Source organism: Schistocerca serialis, chromosome 3 (assembly GCF_023864345.2).
Source record: "Schistocerca serialis cubense isolate TAMUIC-IGC-003099 chromosome 3, iqSchSeri2.2, whole genome shotgun sequence".
NCBI lineage: Eukaryota > Metazoa > Arthropoda > Insecta > Orthoptera > Acrididae > Schistocerca > Schistocerca serialis.
This window is the reverse complement of record NC_064640.1, coordinates 577,723,081-577,741,151: the sequence shown is the minus strand read 5'-3', so window position 1 is coordinate 577,741,151 and position 18,071 is coordinate 577,723,081. Positions and strand designations below refer to the sequence as shown.

Below are 18,071 nucleotides of genomic sequence, written 5' to 3'. Positions count from 1 at the left end.
AAAAAATGCACTTCACTGTTGTCCTGTCATGTTGTGCTTGCAGTGCTACACTTAGCCCAATGATTATTTTCAAACACAAAACAATGTCAAAACCTTCCCAAATACCACCAGGTGTTGTTGTTCACTTACATAAAAAGGGTTGGATGAATGAAGCTGATACAAAATTATGGATTTACAGAGTGTGGGAGAGAAGGAAAGGTGCTTTATGGAAGAAGAGTTCTCTTCTTGTTCTAGATCAGTTTAGAAGTCACTTAAAAAATTCTGTGGAAGAAAAACTGAGACAGGGAAATAGAGAGCTTGCTGTTATTCCAGGAGGGCTTACTTCACATCTTCTTGTGCTAGATCAATTTAGTAGTCATTTGAAAAATTCTGTGAAAGAGAATTTGAGACAGGGGTATACAGACCTTGCTGTTATTCCAGGAGGACTTAATTCACAATTGCAACCTCTTGATGTCCTGATAAATAAACTGTATAAAGTGTATATGAAAGAAGAATTGAAAAATGGATGATGGATGAAATCCAAAATGAATTCACACTGAAGGGAGCTTTAAGACAACCTACAATCAAACAAGTGTGTCAGTGGATAAAACAGTCATGGTCTAGAGTGAGAGAAGACATTATCGTTAAATTTTTCAAGAAGTGTGGCATAAGTAATGCTCTCAATGGCAGTGAAGAACACCTTATATGTGAAAAGGACAACAATGATGACAAAGTGCAAGAAGAAGAAGAAGAAGAACAAGAAGAAGAAAGTTCAAGTGACAATTTTCAGAGATTTGAAGGTCAGCTTAGTTTTGTAAACTAAGAATTTCTTTAGTCTGACTTTGCAATGTAATAAGAAAAATGGTAAAAATGTTATTTTTTTAAAAAAAATTGCTTAAAAATTAAGGTGTGTCGTATAAGCTGTAAAATATGGTGATAGTCCATTGCGATCAGGAATCATGGTTGAGCTGAAAAAAATCTACAGACTGTTCCAAGAAATACAAGTTTTGTTTTGTTTATGTCATCATAATAGTAAGACTGTAACAGATCCATAACACCATAATTCAACATCACAGAGACCATTGATAACTTGAGGCTACGCCAGTATTTCTCTACCGTGCATTTAAGAAGTTGATACCGTATTCTGGTTCTGGAGGATTACCTGACGACAGCTTTTTTGTTACCCTGGGGCCATTACCAGTATCAGACGACCATTAGAGCTGAAGAATGCTCGTGTGATGTTAAGCATTTGTTGGACAGAGTGTGGAAGGGGGTGAAGCCTCATCAGTTTCTAGTTTACATGGATGATTTAATTGCATTTTCAGGGGACATGGAAAGACATAGATGATGTTTGAGAGGAGTTTTTAAGAGGTTGTGGGCTGCACATCAGATGTAGAGTACAGAGAAGTGTCATTTTGTGTTGGAGGAAGTAAATTAAGGGCACATAATTAGAAAAGGTGGCGTTGAGAATGGATCCAAGGCTGATGCAGCAGTGGGATTTTCCTGTCCTGAAGACAAGTAAGGAACTACAGTCATTCATGGGAAACTGGTACACCTTCCTAATATCATGTAGGGCCCCCACGAGCATTCTGAAGTGCCACAACATGATGTGGCATGGACTCGACTAATGTCTGAAGTAGTGCTGTAGGGAACTGACACCATGAATCCTGCAGGGCTGTCCATAAGTCCATAAGGGTATGAGAGTATGAGGGGGTTGAGATCTCTTCTGAACAGCATGTTACAAAGCATCCAAGATATGCTCAATAAAGTTTGTGTGTGGGGAGTTTGGTGGCCAGAAGAAGTGGTTAAACTCAGAAGAGTGTTCCTGGAGACACTCTGTAGAAATTCTGGATGTTTGGAGTGTCACATTGTCCTGCTGGAATTGTCCAAATATGTCGGAATGTACAGTGTGTATGAATTGATGCAGGTGATTAGACATGATGCTTATGTACGTTTCAACTGTCAGAGTCATATATAAATGTATCAGGGGTCCTAATCACTCCAACTGCACATGCCCCACACCATTACACAGCCTCCGCCAGCTTGAACAGTCCTCTACTGACATGCAGGGTCCATGGATTCATGAGGTTGCCTCCATACCCGTACACGTCCATCTGCTCGATATAATTTGAAATGAGACTCATCTGACCAGCCAACATGTTTCTGTTCATCAAAAGTCCATTGTCGGTGTTGACAGGCCCAGTCATCAAGGGTACACAAGTGGGCCTTCAGCTTCGAATGCCCATATCAATGATGTTCCATTGAATGGCTTGCACGCTGACACTTATTAATGGCCCAGCATTGAAATCTGCAGCAATTTGTGGAAGGATTGCACTTCAGTCCTCATTGTTACTGTTCTTGCAGGATCTTTTTCTGGCTGCAGCAATGCCAGAGATTTGATGTTTTACCTGATTCCTGATATTCACGGTACACTTGTGAAATTGTCATAAGGGAAAATACACACTTCATCGCTACCTCGAAGATACTGTGTCCCATCACTCGTGCGCTGACTGTAACACCACATTCATACTCATTTAAATCTTGATAACCTGCCATTGTAGCAGCAGTAACCAATCTAACAATTGCGCCAAACACTTGTTGTCTTGTATAGGTGATGCCAACGGCAGCCCATATTCTGTCTGTTTGCATCTCTCTGTATTTCATGCCTAAGCCAGTTTCTTTGGCACTTCAGTTTATATGGAGTGACATATTTTCAAAGTTACCTTTATAGGAAGCAGTTTAAAATGGTGAACAATTATGTTGTACTGAAATGGTTATTAGTGCTGAAGGACCCATTCAGCAGTCTGACAAGATGAGCGTTAAGACTCAGTGAGTTTCCAGAATGAGGTTTTCACTCTGCAGCGGAGTGTGCGCTGATATGAAACTTCCTGGCAGATTAAAACTGTGTGCCCGACCGAGACTCGAACTCGGGACCTTTGCCTTTCGCGGGCAAGTGCTCTACCAAATGAGCTACCGAAGCACGACTCACGTCCGGTACCCACAGCTTTACTTCTGCCAGTATCTCGTCTCCTACCTTCCAAACTTTACAGAAGTTCTCCTGCGAACCTTGCAGAACTAGCACTCCTGAAAGAAAGGATATAGCGGAGACATGGCTTAGCCACAGTCTGGGGGATGTTTCCAGAATGAGATTTTCACTCTGCAGCGGAGTGTGCACTGATATGAAACTTCCTGGCAGATTAAAACTGTGTGCCCGACCGAGACTCGAACTCGGGACCTTTGCCTTTCGCGGGCAAGTGCTCTACCAACTGAGCTACCGAAGCACGTCTCACGCCCGGTACCCACAGCTTTACTTCTGCCAGTATCTCGTCTCCTACCTTCCAAACTTTACAGAAGTTCTCCTGCGAACCTTGCAGAACTAGCAATCCTGAAAGAAAGGATATAGCGGAGACATGGCTTAGCCACAGCCTGGGGGATGTTTCCAGAATGAGATTTTCACTCTGCAGCGGAGTGTGCGCTGATATGAAACTGCAGAGTGAAAATCTCATTCTGGAAACATCCCCCAGGCTGTGGCTAAGCCATGTCTCCGCTATATCCTTTCTTTCAGGAGTGTTAGTTCTGCAAGGTTCGCAGGAGAACTTCTGTAAAGTTTGGAAGGTAGGAGACGAGATACTGGCAGAAGTAAAGCTGTGGGTACCGGGCGTGAGTCGTGCTTCGGTAGCTCAGTTGGTAGAGCACTTGGCCGCGAAAGGCAAAGGTCCCGAGTTCGAGTCTCGGTCAGGCACACAGTTTTCATCTGCCAGGAAGTTTCAACTCAGTGAGTTTGACTATGAACTGATTCACAAGCCAGGAGAGAAACCTCAAAATGCAGTCTCACTAAGCAGGAAGGTAGCAGTAGTGCAAGCACTGAGTCATGACCTTGCTGCATGAAAGCAACACAGAAAGCTGACAGCAACTGTGAACAATACAGGACACAACCACAGCTCAGTATGTGTGATGGTCTTTTGGGCAAGGTACTAAGTGAGGACCATGACTGTTGTACCAGCTAAGTTGAAGGAAGAAATTCTAAAGGAAGTGCATGAACATGTGCTGGGGAATTCAGAGAAACAAACTGAAGGGTAACGGACAGATACTGGTGGAAAGTAAGGAAAAGAGATGTGGATCAGTATGTTAAGAATTTATGCAGTATTCAGACTTGAGCTGTAAGCAAGTACCACAGACTGCCAGAAGCTTCAAAACCATTTGAGATGACTGAGATTGATGTGTAAGGACCATTTATCTGGCTTCCAGCGGGGAACTGTTTTGTGTTGATGATAACTGATCATTTCTCTCGGTATGTTGAGATGATATCAATGGTGAACCAGCAAGTGGTTGCAGTCACAAAGGCAATGGTCAACAGATGGATACCAAAGTTCACAGTACCAGAAATGATGATTATGGGTCAGAGGATGAATTTAATGTCAGACATGATGAAGGAATTATGTCATTTATTGCATGTGAAGCAGTTAAGAACCAGTCCACTTCACCTTCATTCAACTGGAAGAACAGAATGGGTGCACTGGATGATGAGGAGGATGCTGAACCACTATGTGAACTATAAAAAAATGACTGAGACACATATCTTTCATTTGCAATGTGTGCATACAAGTGAAAGGACCACATCAGTACATGTTTGTCACTCACAGACAGAAAAATTCCATCACAATTTGATATGATTAATTCAAAAAGAAGCAACAGTGGGGAGTCAGTCCACGAGTTCACAAAAACAGCAACAGAGGTGTGGAAGCAAGAACAGAGGGTGAACATCGAGATATTGGAGAGACAAGAGGAAGCTCTCAAATTTATTGGAAGCTTGCTGCAGTATAGAACAGGACAGTGGATGATGTAGTCTAGTCATTATACACTGAAAGGCAAGACAAAGAAATTTATGACGAGGTAGCAAATGTTTATCAGGTAATAGGAACCATATCACCTATCAACATCAGGCCTGCGAGGTTGATGGTAGTGTATGTGGGATTCGACCATTCAGACCTCTGTAGCCCATGCCGAGGATAGTACAAGTGGAACAAATATAAAAAGTAAGAAGGAGGAAATGGAGGAGTACATGGGAAAGTGTAAATGAACCTGTGCAAGAAGTGCTATTTGCATTGAGGTCAAGGAAGTAGCAGATGTATTTTTATTGATTTTATTGATGAATATTTAGGATATTATGTGTGGGGTACCCTGAGTAGTATGTTAAGGGAAAGCATATGAATTTTGTACTAGAACAAGGTTTATTTAGCTTTAATTATATGAAAGATACTGACCAGTGACAGCAGAATTTTTAGAGTGGAGGGAGGAGATGGAAGTCCCTGTTCTCAGGTTCCTGTACACTGATAATTAGGATGGGAAGGATGCTAGTTGTGATTATTTGTGGTGGTGTTGTACCTCTTCATCTGGGGTGCTTCAGAACCAACATCTGGAGGGAGGAGTTCTGTTTGCCAGACAAGCGTATATGGTGATTACTAGTCATCAATGGATATTGTGTTTAGAGTTTAATGCATGGGAATTCCAGAATGAAATAAGCAGGCTGGAGGAGGTGTTTCCTAATTTGTGATGAGTAGCCAAGAACAGGGGAGTACTTCACAAAGTTTCAGGGGAATGTGAGAAATTGCTTAAAGCATATGAGCAGTTGTGAGGCAACACTGTCTTCCCCACAAAGTCAGAAGAGAGGTTGGATGGAAGCTGGGGGAAGGATTTTGAAGACTGTGTTTAGAACAGCAGATGCTGGTGACATAAAGGAACTGAACAGGACAATGAATGCAGTGAAGGAGCTGCCCACGCATAATAAGTCGGTGCAGTGGCAAATCATGCAAATAGCGAGATGGGAGAGCAGAGTGTTAAACAACATACATATGCTCTGAAAGCTGAAAAACAAGGTGAAGGACTATGCAAAGGCATCAGAGACCACTGTGAACCAGGGTCTGCAGTCGTGCAAGCATGAGTAGAAGTACTGCACACAACAGTCACCATACAAGACTACTGCAATTGCTAGCGGACAGCATCTAGGATGCAAGAGTGAAAATGATCAGCTTCAAAGAGGCTATGCATCACATGTTACATGCACAGTTGAGTCCCATCTTGTTGTATCTGCCAGAATTGAAAAGAGTGCAGAGAGAACTTACTTCAGAGTCAGGATTGAAAGCAGAGCCTAGTGAGCAGAATCTGCATTTCTATTATCATATGGTGTCTGTGGAAGTGAGGACAGATCGGGCATGATTGTACCTTTTGATTGGGATCCTCATGTCAGACAGACATGTGCATTTTAAGTGCTACATCATACACTATTATCAGTTGACATTGGGAGCAATAGGGAAATTTGTGGAGGTGAGGACATGAGGTGTGTTGCTGATGTCTGAAGGACATAACCATCCAGTGATGACAGCTGAAGAGCTGTGACAATGCCAGAGGGGGAAAGTTACAGTATTTACAGCTTATGTGATTCAGAAGGGTACGAATGATGCATAGTGCTGTTATTCATGGGGAGAGGAGGAGGTCGGCATTGTCTGAGGGATATCGTGGAAACCAGGCTGTATTTCTAGCAGGCAGGTCTGTACTTGATTTGTTCCATGTATGACAGTGTGGTTGCAGTAGCAAGTTGTTATGAGCAAGAAAGGTTCATGGGGGTGAGATAGTGGGAACTGGAAGATAGTAGGCTGTTGATTAATGGGTCAGTGTGTAACATAAAAGAGCCAACTTTCCATCTGCAAACCATGATGATCAGAGTTACTCACTAGAACATAACACAGCCACAGCAGTACTGTCTGAATGAGCCACTGGAGATACTCATAAGCAGAACCTCAGCATTTCTGAACCATATGTGGAAACCAGGCCTGATCCATTCCCTGAAGCAATTAATAGCCACTCAAGTAAGGTGAATCTCTGTGGAACAGGTAATGCAGCATGTTAAACTATATCAGGAAGGGCAATGATGAGTAACTGTAATACCTAGTGCCATAATGACTCTTAACTTAATAAACCTCAGGCATTACCTCTCATCACAGACAACACCGAAGCCAACGGCCTTCACTTAATGACTGAGAGAAGCAGCAATTGCATTGAGTTATGAGTGCTAACAGACAAGGAACACTGCATGAAATAATCACAGAAATCAATGTCAGATGTATGATGAATGTATCTGTTACAACAGTAAGACTAAATTTGGAGTTAAAGAGCTAAGGCACCAAACAACCAATGCAAGTGCCTTTGCTAACAATACAGCATTGCCTACAGCATCTCTCCTGGGCTTGTGACCATATCTGTTGGACCATAGATAACCAGAAAACAAGGCACTGTGCAATCTGGTGGTGACTCCGTAATGGTGTGGGTTGTGTTTACATGGACTGGACTGGGTCCTCTGGTTCAACTGAACCAATCATTGACTGGAAATGGTTATGTTGGCTACTTGGACACCATTTACAGCCATTCATGGTCTTCATGTTCCCAAACAATGATGGAATTTTTATGGATGACATTGCATTGTGTCACCAGGCCACATTTGTTCACAACTTTGGACAATTCATGGGAATGATGTGGCCACCCAGATTGCCAGGCACGAATCCCATTGAATATTTATGGGACATACTCAAGAGATCAATGAGTGCACAAATCTTGCACCAGCAACACTTCCACAATTATGGATGGCTGTAGAGGCAGCATGGTTCAGTATTTCTTAATATTTATGCAGGCAACTTCCAATGCGCCTAGTGACTTGGTGAGTCCATGCCACATTGAGTTGCTGCACTATGCCTGACAGAAGAAGGTCAGACATGATACTAGGAGGTATCCCATGATTTTTGTCACCTCAGTGTAAATCAGAGGAGAGTGATTTTCATTTTGTGGCATCATTATCGTGGGCAAAGAGTTCAAAGCCTAACACAGGACATACCAACATTATGTCATCAAATACATTTCCAAGAAAGAAGTGACATGAACTGCAAAAGTCCTTGAAGTTGCTAAGCTCTTTCATGCATCTGGAAAACTGCTACCAATAGCATTCTTGTGTTTGCAAGATCCCAGTGGAAAATTCAGTGCATGGGTCTCTCAAGAAGGCAAATATCTCCAAAGGGAATTTGTTAACATTTTTGTACATGCTCCAACTCTGGAAAGCTGACCTCCCAATTGTATCACTCATATATGGATCATGTTGTGAAACCTTATGTGCAGCAAAATAAATTTTGGCTGATACTTGATCCATAGGGTGGCCAAACTGACATTACAGTCTTTCACAGATAATGATGCTCAACCAATCTGCACTGTGAAAGTGATATCACAGAAATGTACTGGGCCGCACAGGATTAGCCAAGCGGTCTAAGGCACTGCAGTCATGGACTATGCAGCTGGTCCTGGCAGAGGTTCGAGTCTTCCCTCGGGCATGGGTATGTGTGTTTGTCTTTAGGATAATTTAGGTTAAGTAGTGTGTAAGCTTAGGGACTGCTGACCTTTGCAGTTAAGTCCCATAAGATTTCACACACATTTGAATATTTTTTGAAATGTACTGCTCTTTGTCAGTCAAGTAAAGCTTTTGTGACAGGGGAAGAATTTCATCACATGACTTCAGAATCGTGTGACATAACACCAGGGCAGAGAATTACAATATAGGGCAGATGCTATCAAAATTCATGTGTTGGTCAATAACAATCCATGCCTGTCTTGGAAGATATGCTTTTATACACTTGGCACACATCCAAACTGATATCTAATAGATCTTTGTCAGCATCATGAATAAGATATTTTTTTCCATGAACAGTGTACCAGAAAATATGTCAATGCAGTGAGATTTTGTTTATTTGTTTGGCATAGTGCAAGAAATACGTTGACAGAGAAAAAGAAAATCCCAGCAGCAAGAAGGAGTTAGGCGACATAAACGAAAGTTGGTAGTCATATTTCTACATCTGGAAGATAATGTCTATTCACATTTCACATCAGTCACATAAGAGTGGTGCTAATAGAGCCACTAAGAGGATACAAATCATGTTTGCTTTAACTACACCCTGAAATGGTGATTATTGTTAGTTACCTTTAGGATAGGATGTGGTGAGATGATGTTAGTGAAAAATGGCTTTAGGTAACAAAGATGCCATTATCAACACATTTTAATGAAGTCATGTAATAGGACTACGAGAAGCTGGATATTCCTTCTGTGATATTGCAGAAAGACTTGGCAGGAATGTAGCCACTGTATGCGATTGTTTGCAGCAGTGGTCATGAGAATGTACAGTCACAAGACTAGGCTCTGGATGAGCATGTGGCACTACCAAGAGAGTAGACTGTCATGTTAAGGATATGGCTCTGGTGCATTAGACTGCATCTGTAGCAGAAATTTGAGCAGCGCTTGACACCACAGTGACACAATGAACTGTTACAAATCAGTTACTTCAAGGACAGCTGCAAGCCAGATGCTCTGTAGTATGAATTCCACTGACCCCAAACCACTGCCATTTTCAACTTCAGTGGTGTCAAGCAAGAGCTCATTGGAGGGTAAGGTGGAGGTCTATTTTTTTATCTGATTACTGCTGGTTCTGTCTCAGTGCCAGTGATGGCTTTGTACTGGTTAGGAGAAGGCCAGTTGAGGGTCTGCAACCAACCTGTCTGCGTGCTACACCCACTGGACCTACACCTATAGTTATGGTCTGGGGTGCCATTTTGTATGACACCAGGAGCACTCTCATGGTTACCTCGTACACCCTGACTGCAAAATTGTATCTTAGTCTGGTGATTCGATCTGTTGTGCTGCCACTCATGAATGGCATACCTGGGGGTGTTTTCCAACAGGATAATGTTCACCCACATACCTCTGTTGTAATCCAACATGCTCTACGAAGTGTCAACATGTTGTCTTGGCCTGTCAGTCACCAGATCTGTCTCCAGTTGTACACATATGGGATGTCATCAGACAACAATGCCAGCGTCACACACAAACAGAATTAACTATCCCTGTATTGACTGATCAAGTGCAACAGGCACGGAACTCCCTCCCACACACTGTCATTCTGCACCTGTACATCACAATGCACACACATTAGCATGATTTTATCCAACATTCTCGCAGTTACACCAGTTATTAATGTACCAGCATTTTGCAGGTGCAGTACCTTATCTTGTGCTTACATAAACCTGTTATCCTGCAGTGATAGTCACTTAAATATGTTACCTAGACTAATTTATTCCCAAAATTTCATTACTCTACGTTACTTATTTTTTGGTGTTGTGATTTTTTTTTGGTCAGTGTATTTATGTTTTGCCTGTTTCTATGGTAAGTTCCACCCCACTGGTTGCGAGAACACCTGCGAATAGACGATAAGCTATAACTATGGATTAATATCGTTTAAATGTATTTTTGTTTTGTGAATCATGATGGGATTAACTGTAAGTATGTTATATATGCTTATTTGATTATTATATCACAGCTGCCGATGTTTTATTTCAGAAACAGATGAAGACAAGTATTCCGAATATCAGAATATAATCAGATACACAAAAAAAAGTGTTGAATGCAAAATATTGGTTGTCTAATGTCTTGACTGCTCAACTACCATGTAAAAACATGCTTGCTCATGAAATTACGTATCAGAGTCTCTGTGCCTAGCTGCCCACCTCACTCACAGCTGCAGTGCTCAAACTGCAAGAAAAGGCCATCAGGGTGATGAAAAGGCACTATAGAGCCAATTGAATAGATCTGTTCATAAAGCAAAATATTTTGAAGTTTGAGTGAATATCTTCCAAGCTGCAGATTTCATTATGAAAAATATTGAGCACTATGCAGCAAACACCTTCCTACAGAATACTGAGTACAGCTTCATAGAAATATAGTATCTTTTAGAACTGGACAGAAAATCTAAAGTTGGAATTCAAACCAAATTGTTTATCAAATTATATAATAAACTGTCAAAAGATAACGAAGATACAAAGATGTGAGTTAAAATTCATTTGAATATTTCTTCTAAATAAGTATAGTAAGGAAAACTTTGACAGAAAGTAAATAATTTAAGAGTAAAGGAGGCCACTCACTGAATAGCAGAAGCACTGAGATGTTGACAGACCCACAAAGAGAATAAAAACTTTGCCATCTTTCAGAAGAAATTCTTTAACATGATAGAGTACAAATATACATACAAAAAGAAACACACACACACACACACACACACACACAAATGCACATGCACACACACTACATTGTTTGGTAGGTGCACACTGTGTGTGTGTGTGAGTGTGTGTGTGATGATACATGTATAGCTTGTAAATTATCTCATGTTACATAAAAATTTTCAAAGTCTTTTATGACATTTCTGATTTTTTTGTGATTGTGATTTTCTTTTTAGTTTTGATCATATAAATTTGTGCTATTTTTGGCAATTTGTGGCAAGGTTCTATGGGACCAAACTGCTGAGGTCATTGGTCCCTAGGCTTACACACCAGTAAAACTAACTTATGCTAAGGACAACACACACACTCGTGCCTGAGGGAGGACTTGAACCTCTGACCAGGGGAGCCGTGTGGACCGTGACAAGGCACCTCAGACTGTGTGGCTACCCCGTGTACCTTTTGTGTTATTGATGGTGTAAAGATTACACTTATGACTATGTATGTGATTATGTATGTATTAAAATTCATGCAGTGAAAATATTCTGCATATGAACAAATGATTAAAAGCTGCTCAACAACTCACAGAATCAGCTTTTATCACTTAAACAAAATCAGTTAAGTCATTTGTGATTCATGGTAACTTTGAAATTGTGCAGCAGGGAGAAGTACATATTTAAGTCTCATGCTAGCCTAAAAGTACGAGATTACTAAAACTGTTGGTTAAGATTGTGTCCCACCCCTTTTTGTAGTCAGTTCTTCATATGTAGGATGGATAAAATGTAATGGCAACACTAGTATAATTCATGCCAGACTTTATTGTCAGACATTTGCTGTATTACATGACCTCAAGATAATCACCACTCATCTCGATCACCGTCGCCCACACACATGGAAGGCATCATACACTGTCAGTGCATCCAACTGTGCTGAAGTCTCACAAGGACTTCTCTATGCCACTGTGGTATCCTCTTGTGTTGTAGCACATACCAAGCCGTAATCACATAGGCTCATAGCAGGTGAATACAGTGATGATACAGTATCAGCCCCCACTCCCTTAAACATACGCAGGAGCTGCTGCATGGGGTTCACCACGCAGAATTGTGCATTGTCATGAAGGATGATGGGATGCAGTGCCAGAAAGTGCCATCACTTGTTCTCATGGTGGGATGAAGGTTATGTTACACATTGTGCAGTGACCATCTGCCCCTATGGTACAACATGACGCAGGATTAAGCCATATATAACTTAAGCCACAATAACTATCACTTTGGCACCAGCTAGTTCACAGAGCATTTTCTGTGGGTAAGGAGAATGAGGACATTTCCATTCATTGGGTCAGTTTTGAATGATATCCCTGCCATTCTGAAACACCTTCACTCATTCCGTTGCCATATAGTACATCAATACTGCATCACCAAATGCCCTGAAAACATTGTTGTGCACTCAGACCATATGCCAGTTCAATCCTGACCCATGCATTTTTTTCATGTTTCCTTAATATACTGTTAGGGTGCCTGAACTGGCCATCCACACTTTCAGACAATATACACTGCAACCAACTCAAACAACGGCCATCACCACTAACTGAACTACCTCAACTGACCTTCTGCTATCAGCTACATACAGCACACATGCCATTGGATGCATATCCTTCATGTTACGGCACTTTTGTCACTACTTTTTATCCAAGTCTAGTAAAAATATATTTTACACTAAGTTTGTAACTACATTATTTGTGTATTTACAAATAAATTTGAAGTAACTCATTATACATTTTTTTAAATATAGCTGGTTATCTGTTAATTAACAATGATTTTCAGCTTTTACCTCCTATATGTGTCCAAGAAAAAGTCTCATTTATTCCCAAAGGTGCCAAATCCCAGTGGCCCATAAAGTCCACACTGTTTTCATTTCAAAGTTTCCAGATAAACATCCAAAATTAAAATTACACAAAACATCCAAAACACACTTCATCAACAACAAAACAAGAATAAACTGTATCATTTAGTGGGTTACCAGTAAACTGCATATCAAATACAGCAGCCAAAGAGATTGGGAGGATGGATACAGTACAAAATCATGTACTTCCTTTGTATCCCACCTTGCCTAAGTAGTCACAAGCAGTGTAGAAGTCAGTATTAAGCAAACTGCCAAAAGTTCTCAATGAAAAAAGCACTGTGCCTTGTTATATGTTACCACAAAGGCAAGATGTTGTTCAGTTGACCCTGCCTTTGAATGTGACACCATATAGTGATGTATAGCTTACTCACAAATCTAAGCAGCTACAAATATACACTGCTTATGGCAGCTACAAATATACACTGCTTATGGCATATCACTGAGACCAGCTCTCCATTATTTGAGAATGTATCTCTGGGATGAGTGTGGTGCACATTTTAAAGGTCTGATTAGTGCTGGGCTCCTTCCCATAATCACTAGTTGACAATATTACTTTGTTTGGTTAATGAGCAAATTGTTGCAGTGTGCAGTTTCATAGATCACAACACCATCAACAGTTCCATATACCTTTGGTAGTGTTCTGATGTGTGAATTCACTGAACTTAAAAATAACACCACAGGCACAAAATCTTCCAAATGATAACTCTTGTCCTTTTTTCATTTTTTATTTATTTAAATGTCAAGTTCCGTAGGACCAAATTGAGGAGCAAATCTCCAAGGTCATGGAACATGTCAGTACATGAACTTACAACATAAAAAGTAATAAAAGATAAAAATAAATGTTCATTTTTTAATTCAAGTGGCAGCTTATTGAAAATGGATGCAGCAGTATACTGCACAACTTTTTTCAGAAGAGTTAAGGAAGTCCGATCCAAATGGAGGTTTGATTTCTGCCGAGTATTAACCGAGTGAAAACTGCTTATTGTTGGAAAAAAACTAATATTGGTAACAAGAAATGACAATAAGGAATATACCTATTGAGAGGCCAATGTCAAAATACCCAGACTTGTGAAAAGAGGTCGACAAGAGGTTTGTGAACTCACACCACTTATTGCCCAAACCGTCCGTTTCTGAGCCAAAAATATCCTTCTAGAATGGGAAGAGTTACCCCAAAACATAACACCATACGACATAAGTGAATGAAAATAAGCAAAGTAGACTAATTTACGTGTAAAAATATCACTCACTTTCGATACCATTTGAATAGTGAAAATGGCAGTATTAAGTCTTTGAACAAGATCCTGAACGTGGGCTTTCCACGACAGCTTACTATCTATCTGAACACCTAGGAATTTGAACTGTTCAGTTTCACTAATCATATGCCCATTCTGTGAGATTAAAACGTCAGGTTTTGTTGAATTATGTGTTAGGAACTGTAAAAACTGAGTCTTACTGTGATTTAACATTAGTTTATTTTCTACAAGCCATGAACTGAGGTCATGTACTGCTCTACTTGAAACCGAGTCAATGTTGCACACAACATCCTTTACTACCAAGCTAGTGTCATCAGCAAACAGAAATATTTTAGAGTTACCCATAATACTAGAGGGCATATCATTTATATAAATAAGGAACAGGAGCGGCCCCAACACTGATCCCTGGGGCACCCCCCACTTGACAGTACCCCACTCAGATCCCACATCACAGCCGTTATCAACATTGTGAATAATGACCTTTTGCTGCCTGTTGCTAAAGTAAGAGGTGAACCAATTGTGAGCTACTCCCCTTATTCGTAATGGTCCAACTTCTGGAGCAATATTGTGTGATCAACACAGTCAAATGCCTTTGCTAAATCAAAAAATATGCAAAGCGTTCAAAACGTTTTGTTTAGCCCATCCAGTACCTCACAGAGAAAAGAGAATATAGCATTTTCAGTTGTCAAATGACTTCTAAAGCCGAACTGTACATTTGATAGGAAATCGTGTGATATAAAATGATCAATTAACCTTACATACACAGCCTTTTTGATAACTTTTGCAAACACTGATGGCATAGAAATAGGTCTAAAATTATCTACATTCTCCCTTTCTCCCTTTTTATAAAGCGTCTTTACTACTGAGTACTTTAATCGCTCAGGAAACTGACCATTCCTAAAGGAAAAATTACAAATATGGCTAAATACAGGGCTAACATGTGCAGCACAGTACTTTAATATTCTACTAGACACTCCATCATAACCATGAGAGTCCTTAGTCTTCAGTTATTTGATTATTGTCTCAATCTCCCTCTTGTCTGTATCACAGAGGAGTATTTCAGACGTCAAGGCATTTGCTAAGAAATTTATATGATTTCCTGTAGATACTACAATTTTATTTAATTCACCAGCAATGCTCAGAAAATGGTTGTTAAATACTGTACATATATCTGATTTATCAGTAACAGAAATATTATTACTGCAAACTGACTTTATATCGTCAACCTTGTGCTGCTGACCAGACACTTCCTTCACAACTGACCATATGGCTTTAATTTTATCCTGTGAATTAGCTATTCTATTTGCATACCACATACTTTTTGCCTTGCTAATAACATTTTTAAGCACCTTACAATACTGTTTGTAATGGGCTACTGTAGCTTGATTGTGACTGCTTCTAACATTTTGATATAATTCCCACTTTGTTCTACATTATATCCTTATCCCACTAGTCAGCCAACCGGGCTGTCCATCACTGTTAGTACCCTGTTTAGAATGTTCTAATGGAAAGCAACTTTCAAAGAGCATGAGAAATGCATTATGGAAAGCATTGTATTTATCATCTATATTATCGGCACTATAAACATCTTGCCACTCTTGTTCCTTGACAAGTTTTGAAAAACTCTCTATTGCTGTTGGATTAACTTTCCTACGTAGTTTGTAATTAAATACGGCATTGGTTAGAGTACAAAAACCTTTTAGTGTTAAAATTTGTGCATCATGGTCTGAAAGGCCATTCACCCTTTTACTAACAGAATGCCCATCTAGTAATGAAGAACGAATAAAAGTATTGTTTATGACTGTGCTACTGTTCCCCTGCACCCTAGTTGGAAAAAACACAGTTTGCATCAGATCATATGAATTTAGGAGATCTACCAACATCCTTTTTCTTGCACAATCATGTACAAAATTAATATTGAAGTCACCACATAGAACTACTTTCTGGTACTTCCTACAAAGTGAATCAAGAACCCTCTCTAGCTTAAGCAAAAATGCTCTGAAGTCGGAGTTAGGGGACCTATAAACAACAGCAATTAGAAGTTTAGTCACTAAATTCAACTAATGCTGCACAACTTTCAAATATCTGTTCAGTGCAGTGTCATGATACGTCTATGGACTCAAATGAAATACTGTTTTTTATGTACAGAGCCACTCCCCCACCCCACAAGGAACTCCTTGAGAAACAGCCAGCTAATCTGTAGCCTGATAAAGGAAGCCTCCGAATTATCAAATTATTTAAGTGGTGCTCTGGTATACCAATAATTTCAGATTTAACATCTATTAGCAGCTCACTAACTTTATCTCTAATACCTCTTATATTTTAATGAAATATGCTAATTCCTTCTCTACTTGGAAACATTACATCCTCTGGAAGTGAGCCCTTAGTTAGAGGCGCTTCCTTTAAGCAGGTATACCTATCAGGTGACTTCAGTCTAAAAAAGGTGCAGCTCTAACACCAACTACTATAGGAATTTTTCCATGAGTGATACCACTACCTCCACCACCACCCAATACACTGTCACCTATAAGCTTAGCCAGCCTCCCCTTCCCATACCTATTTAGGTGCAGGCCATGCCTAGTGAAACCCCATCTACTGATAGACCAAACTGGCACCACTGAGATGTGATCCATGCCCTCCGCCATCAGTGCCCTCCCCAGCCCCACATTAACGTGCCTAACAGCAGCATTAAGGTGAGGCCAATCATAACGCTGAAACAGTTGCACGAAATGCACATTAGTACCACCAGTTTGAGTAGCTACCTTAACCAAGTCACCACTGACATCATATTCCCCGTCCCTATCGAGACTGTTCCCTGCTCCACCCACTATCACTACCTGATCCTCTTTCATAAAATTCTTACATAACTCCCCTATGCTTTCAGTCACCTGAGCCAACCCTGCACTAGGCTTCACAATGCTGGTGACCTGGTACTCACTCCCCAACACTTCCTAGCTATGCTTATATATTCATGATACATTAATGTCAGATAACATAAATATGACATACTTACCAACACAATTTTTAGTGAATGTGTCGAATGTGTACCCAGTTTCACATGTTCGTGTACCTGAAGATGTATTTCCAGAACTGTGTGCATCAACAGGTGGAAATTGAGTCTGTTTAAGGATGCATCGATAGCCACCAAGTTCATTAACACACTCTTCTGACTCTAGATTGCAAATCTGTAAGCCTTCTTCACATTCATTTATATCTGGAAAAATGATAAACAAGTGTTAATATATATATTTTTTTTAAATTATGAAGTGATGAGGAACTTACATTTACACTGTGTGTCACCTCAGAAGAAATATATGCTTCACTGATTAATTTTCCCTCTTCTGTGCAATTAAATAACAATATCTTATCTTATTCAATCAATTCTAATACAGAAACAATTGACAGAGGAGTTTCTGAGATTAATAAAAAAGATCTCATTCAATCAATCATATTACTGAAACAATTGACAGAAGAGTTTCTGAGATTAATAAACAAGATCTCCTGTTCAAATATCTACAAGCCTTGTAAATCTTAAATTTTGAATGCAAATTATATGGGGAGGGCACTATTTTATGATATTCTATATAGTATAATTAATCTATTATATTAATGGTAAACATTGCATGACTAGGGTGTTGGAAGCTGCAAATTCTCAATGAAAAATAACTTCTGAAGTTTTAACAGTATTTATTGATTTCCAAACTGGCAACTTCCTAAAAAATGTGCTAACATTTAATACAATCAGATGAGGGGAAAACACTAGTGTCCATTCAGCTTACCTTCATTCTACAGATTTTACATACAGTACTAATCCACTGTTGCAGTCTCACATGAGCTACTTCCTCCTCAGTTGAGACA

General features: G+C 40.0%; 1 protein-coding gene across 2 annotated transcripts in view; it reads right to left on the bottom strand.

The window, feature by feature from the left end:
- LOC126470467 (fibulin-1-like) overlaps positions 1–18,071 on the bottom strand; it is a 660,942-nt gene that overhangs the window by 112,124 nt on the left and 530,747 nt on the right. For both annotated transcript variants that reach the window (XM_050098327.1, XM_050098328.1), the window contains one exon: positions 17,227–17,427. In XM_050098327.1, the coding sequence (XP_049954284.1) occupies positions 17,227–17,427 (201 nt within the window). The remainder of the gene's footprint in view (positions 1–17,226; positions 17,428–18,071) is intronic.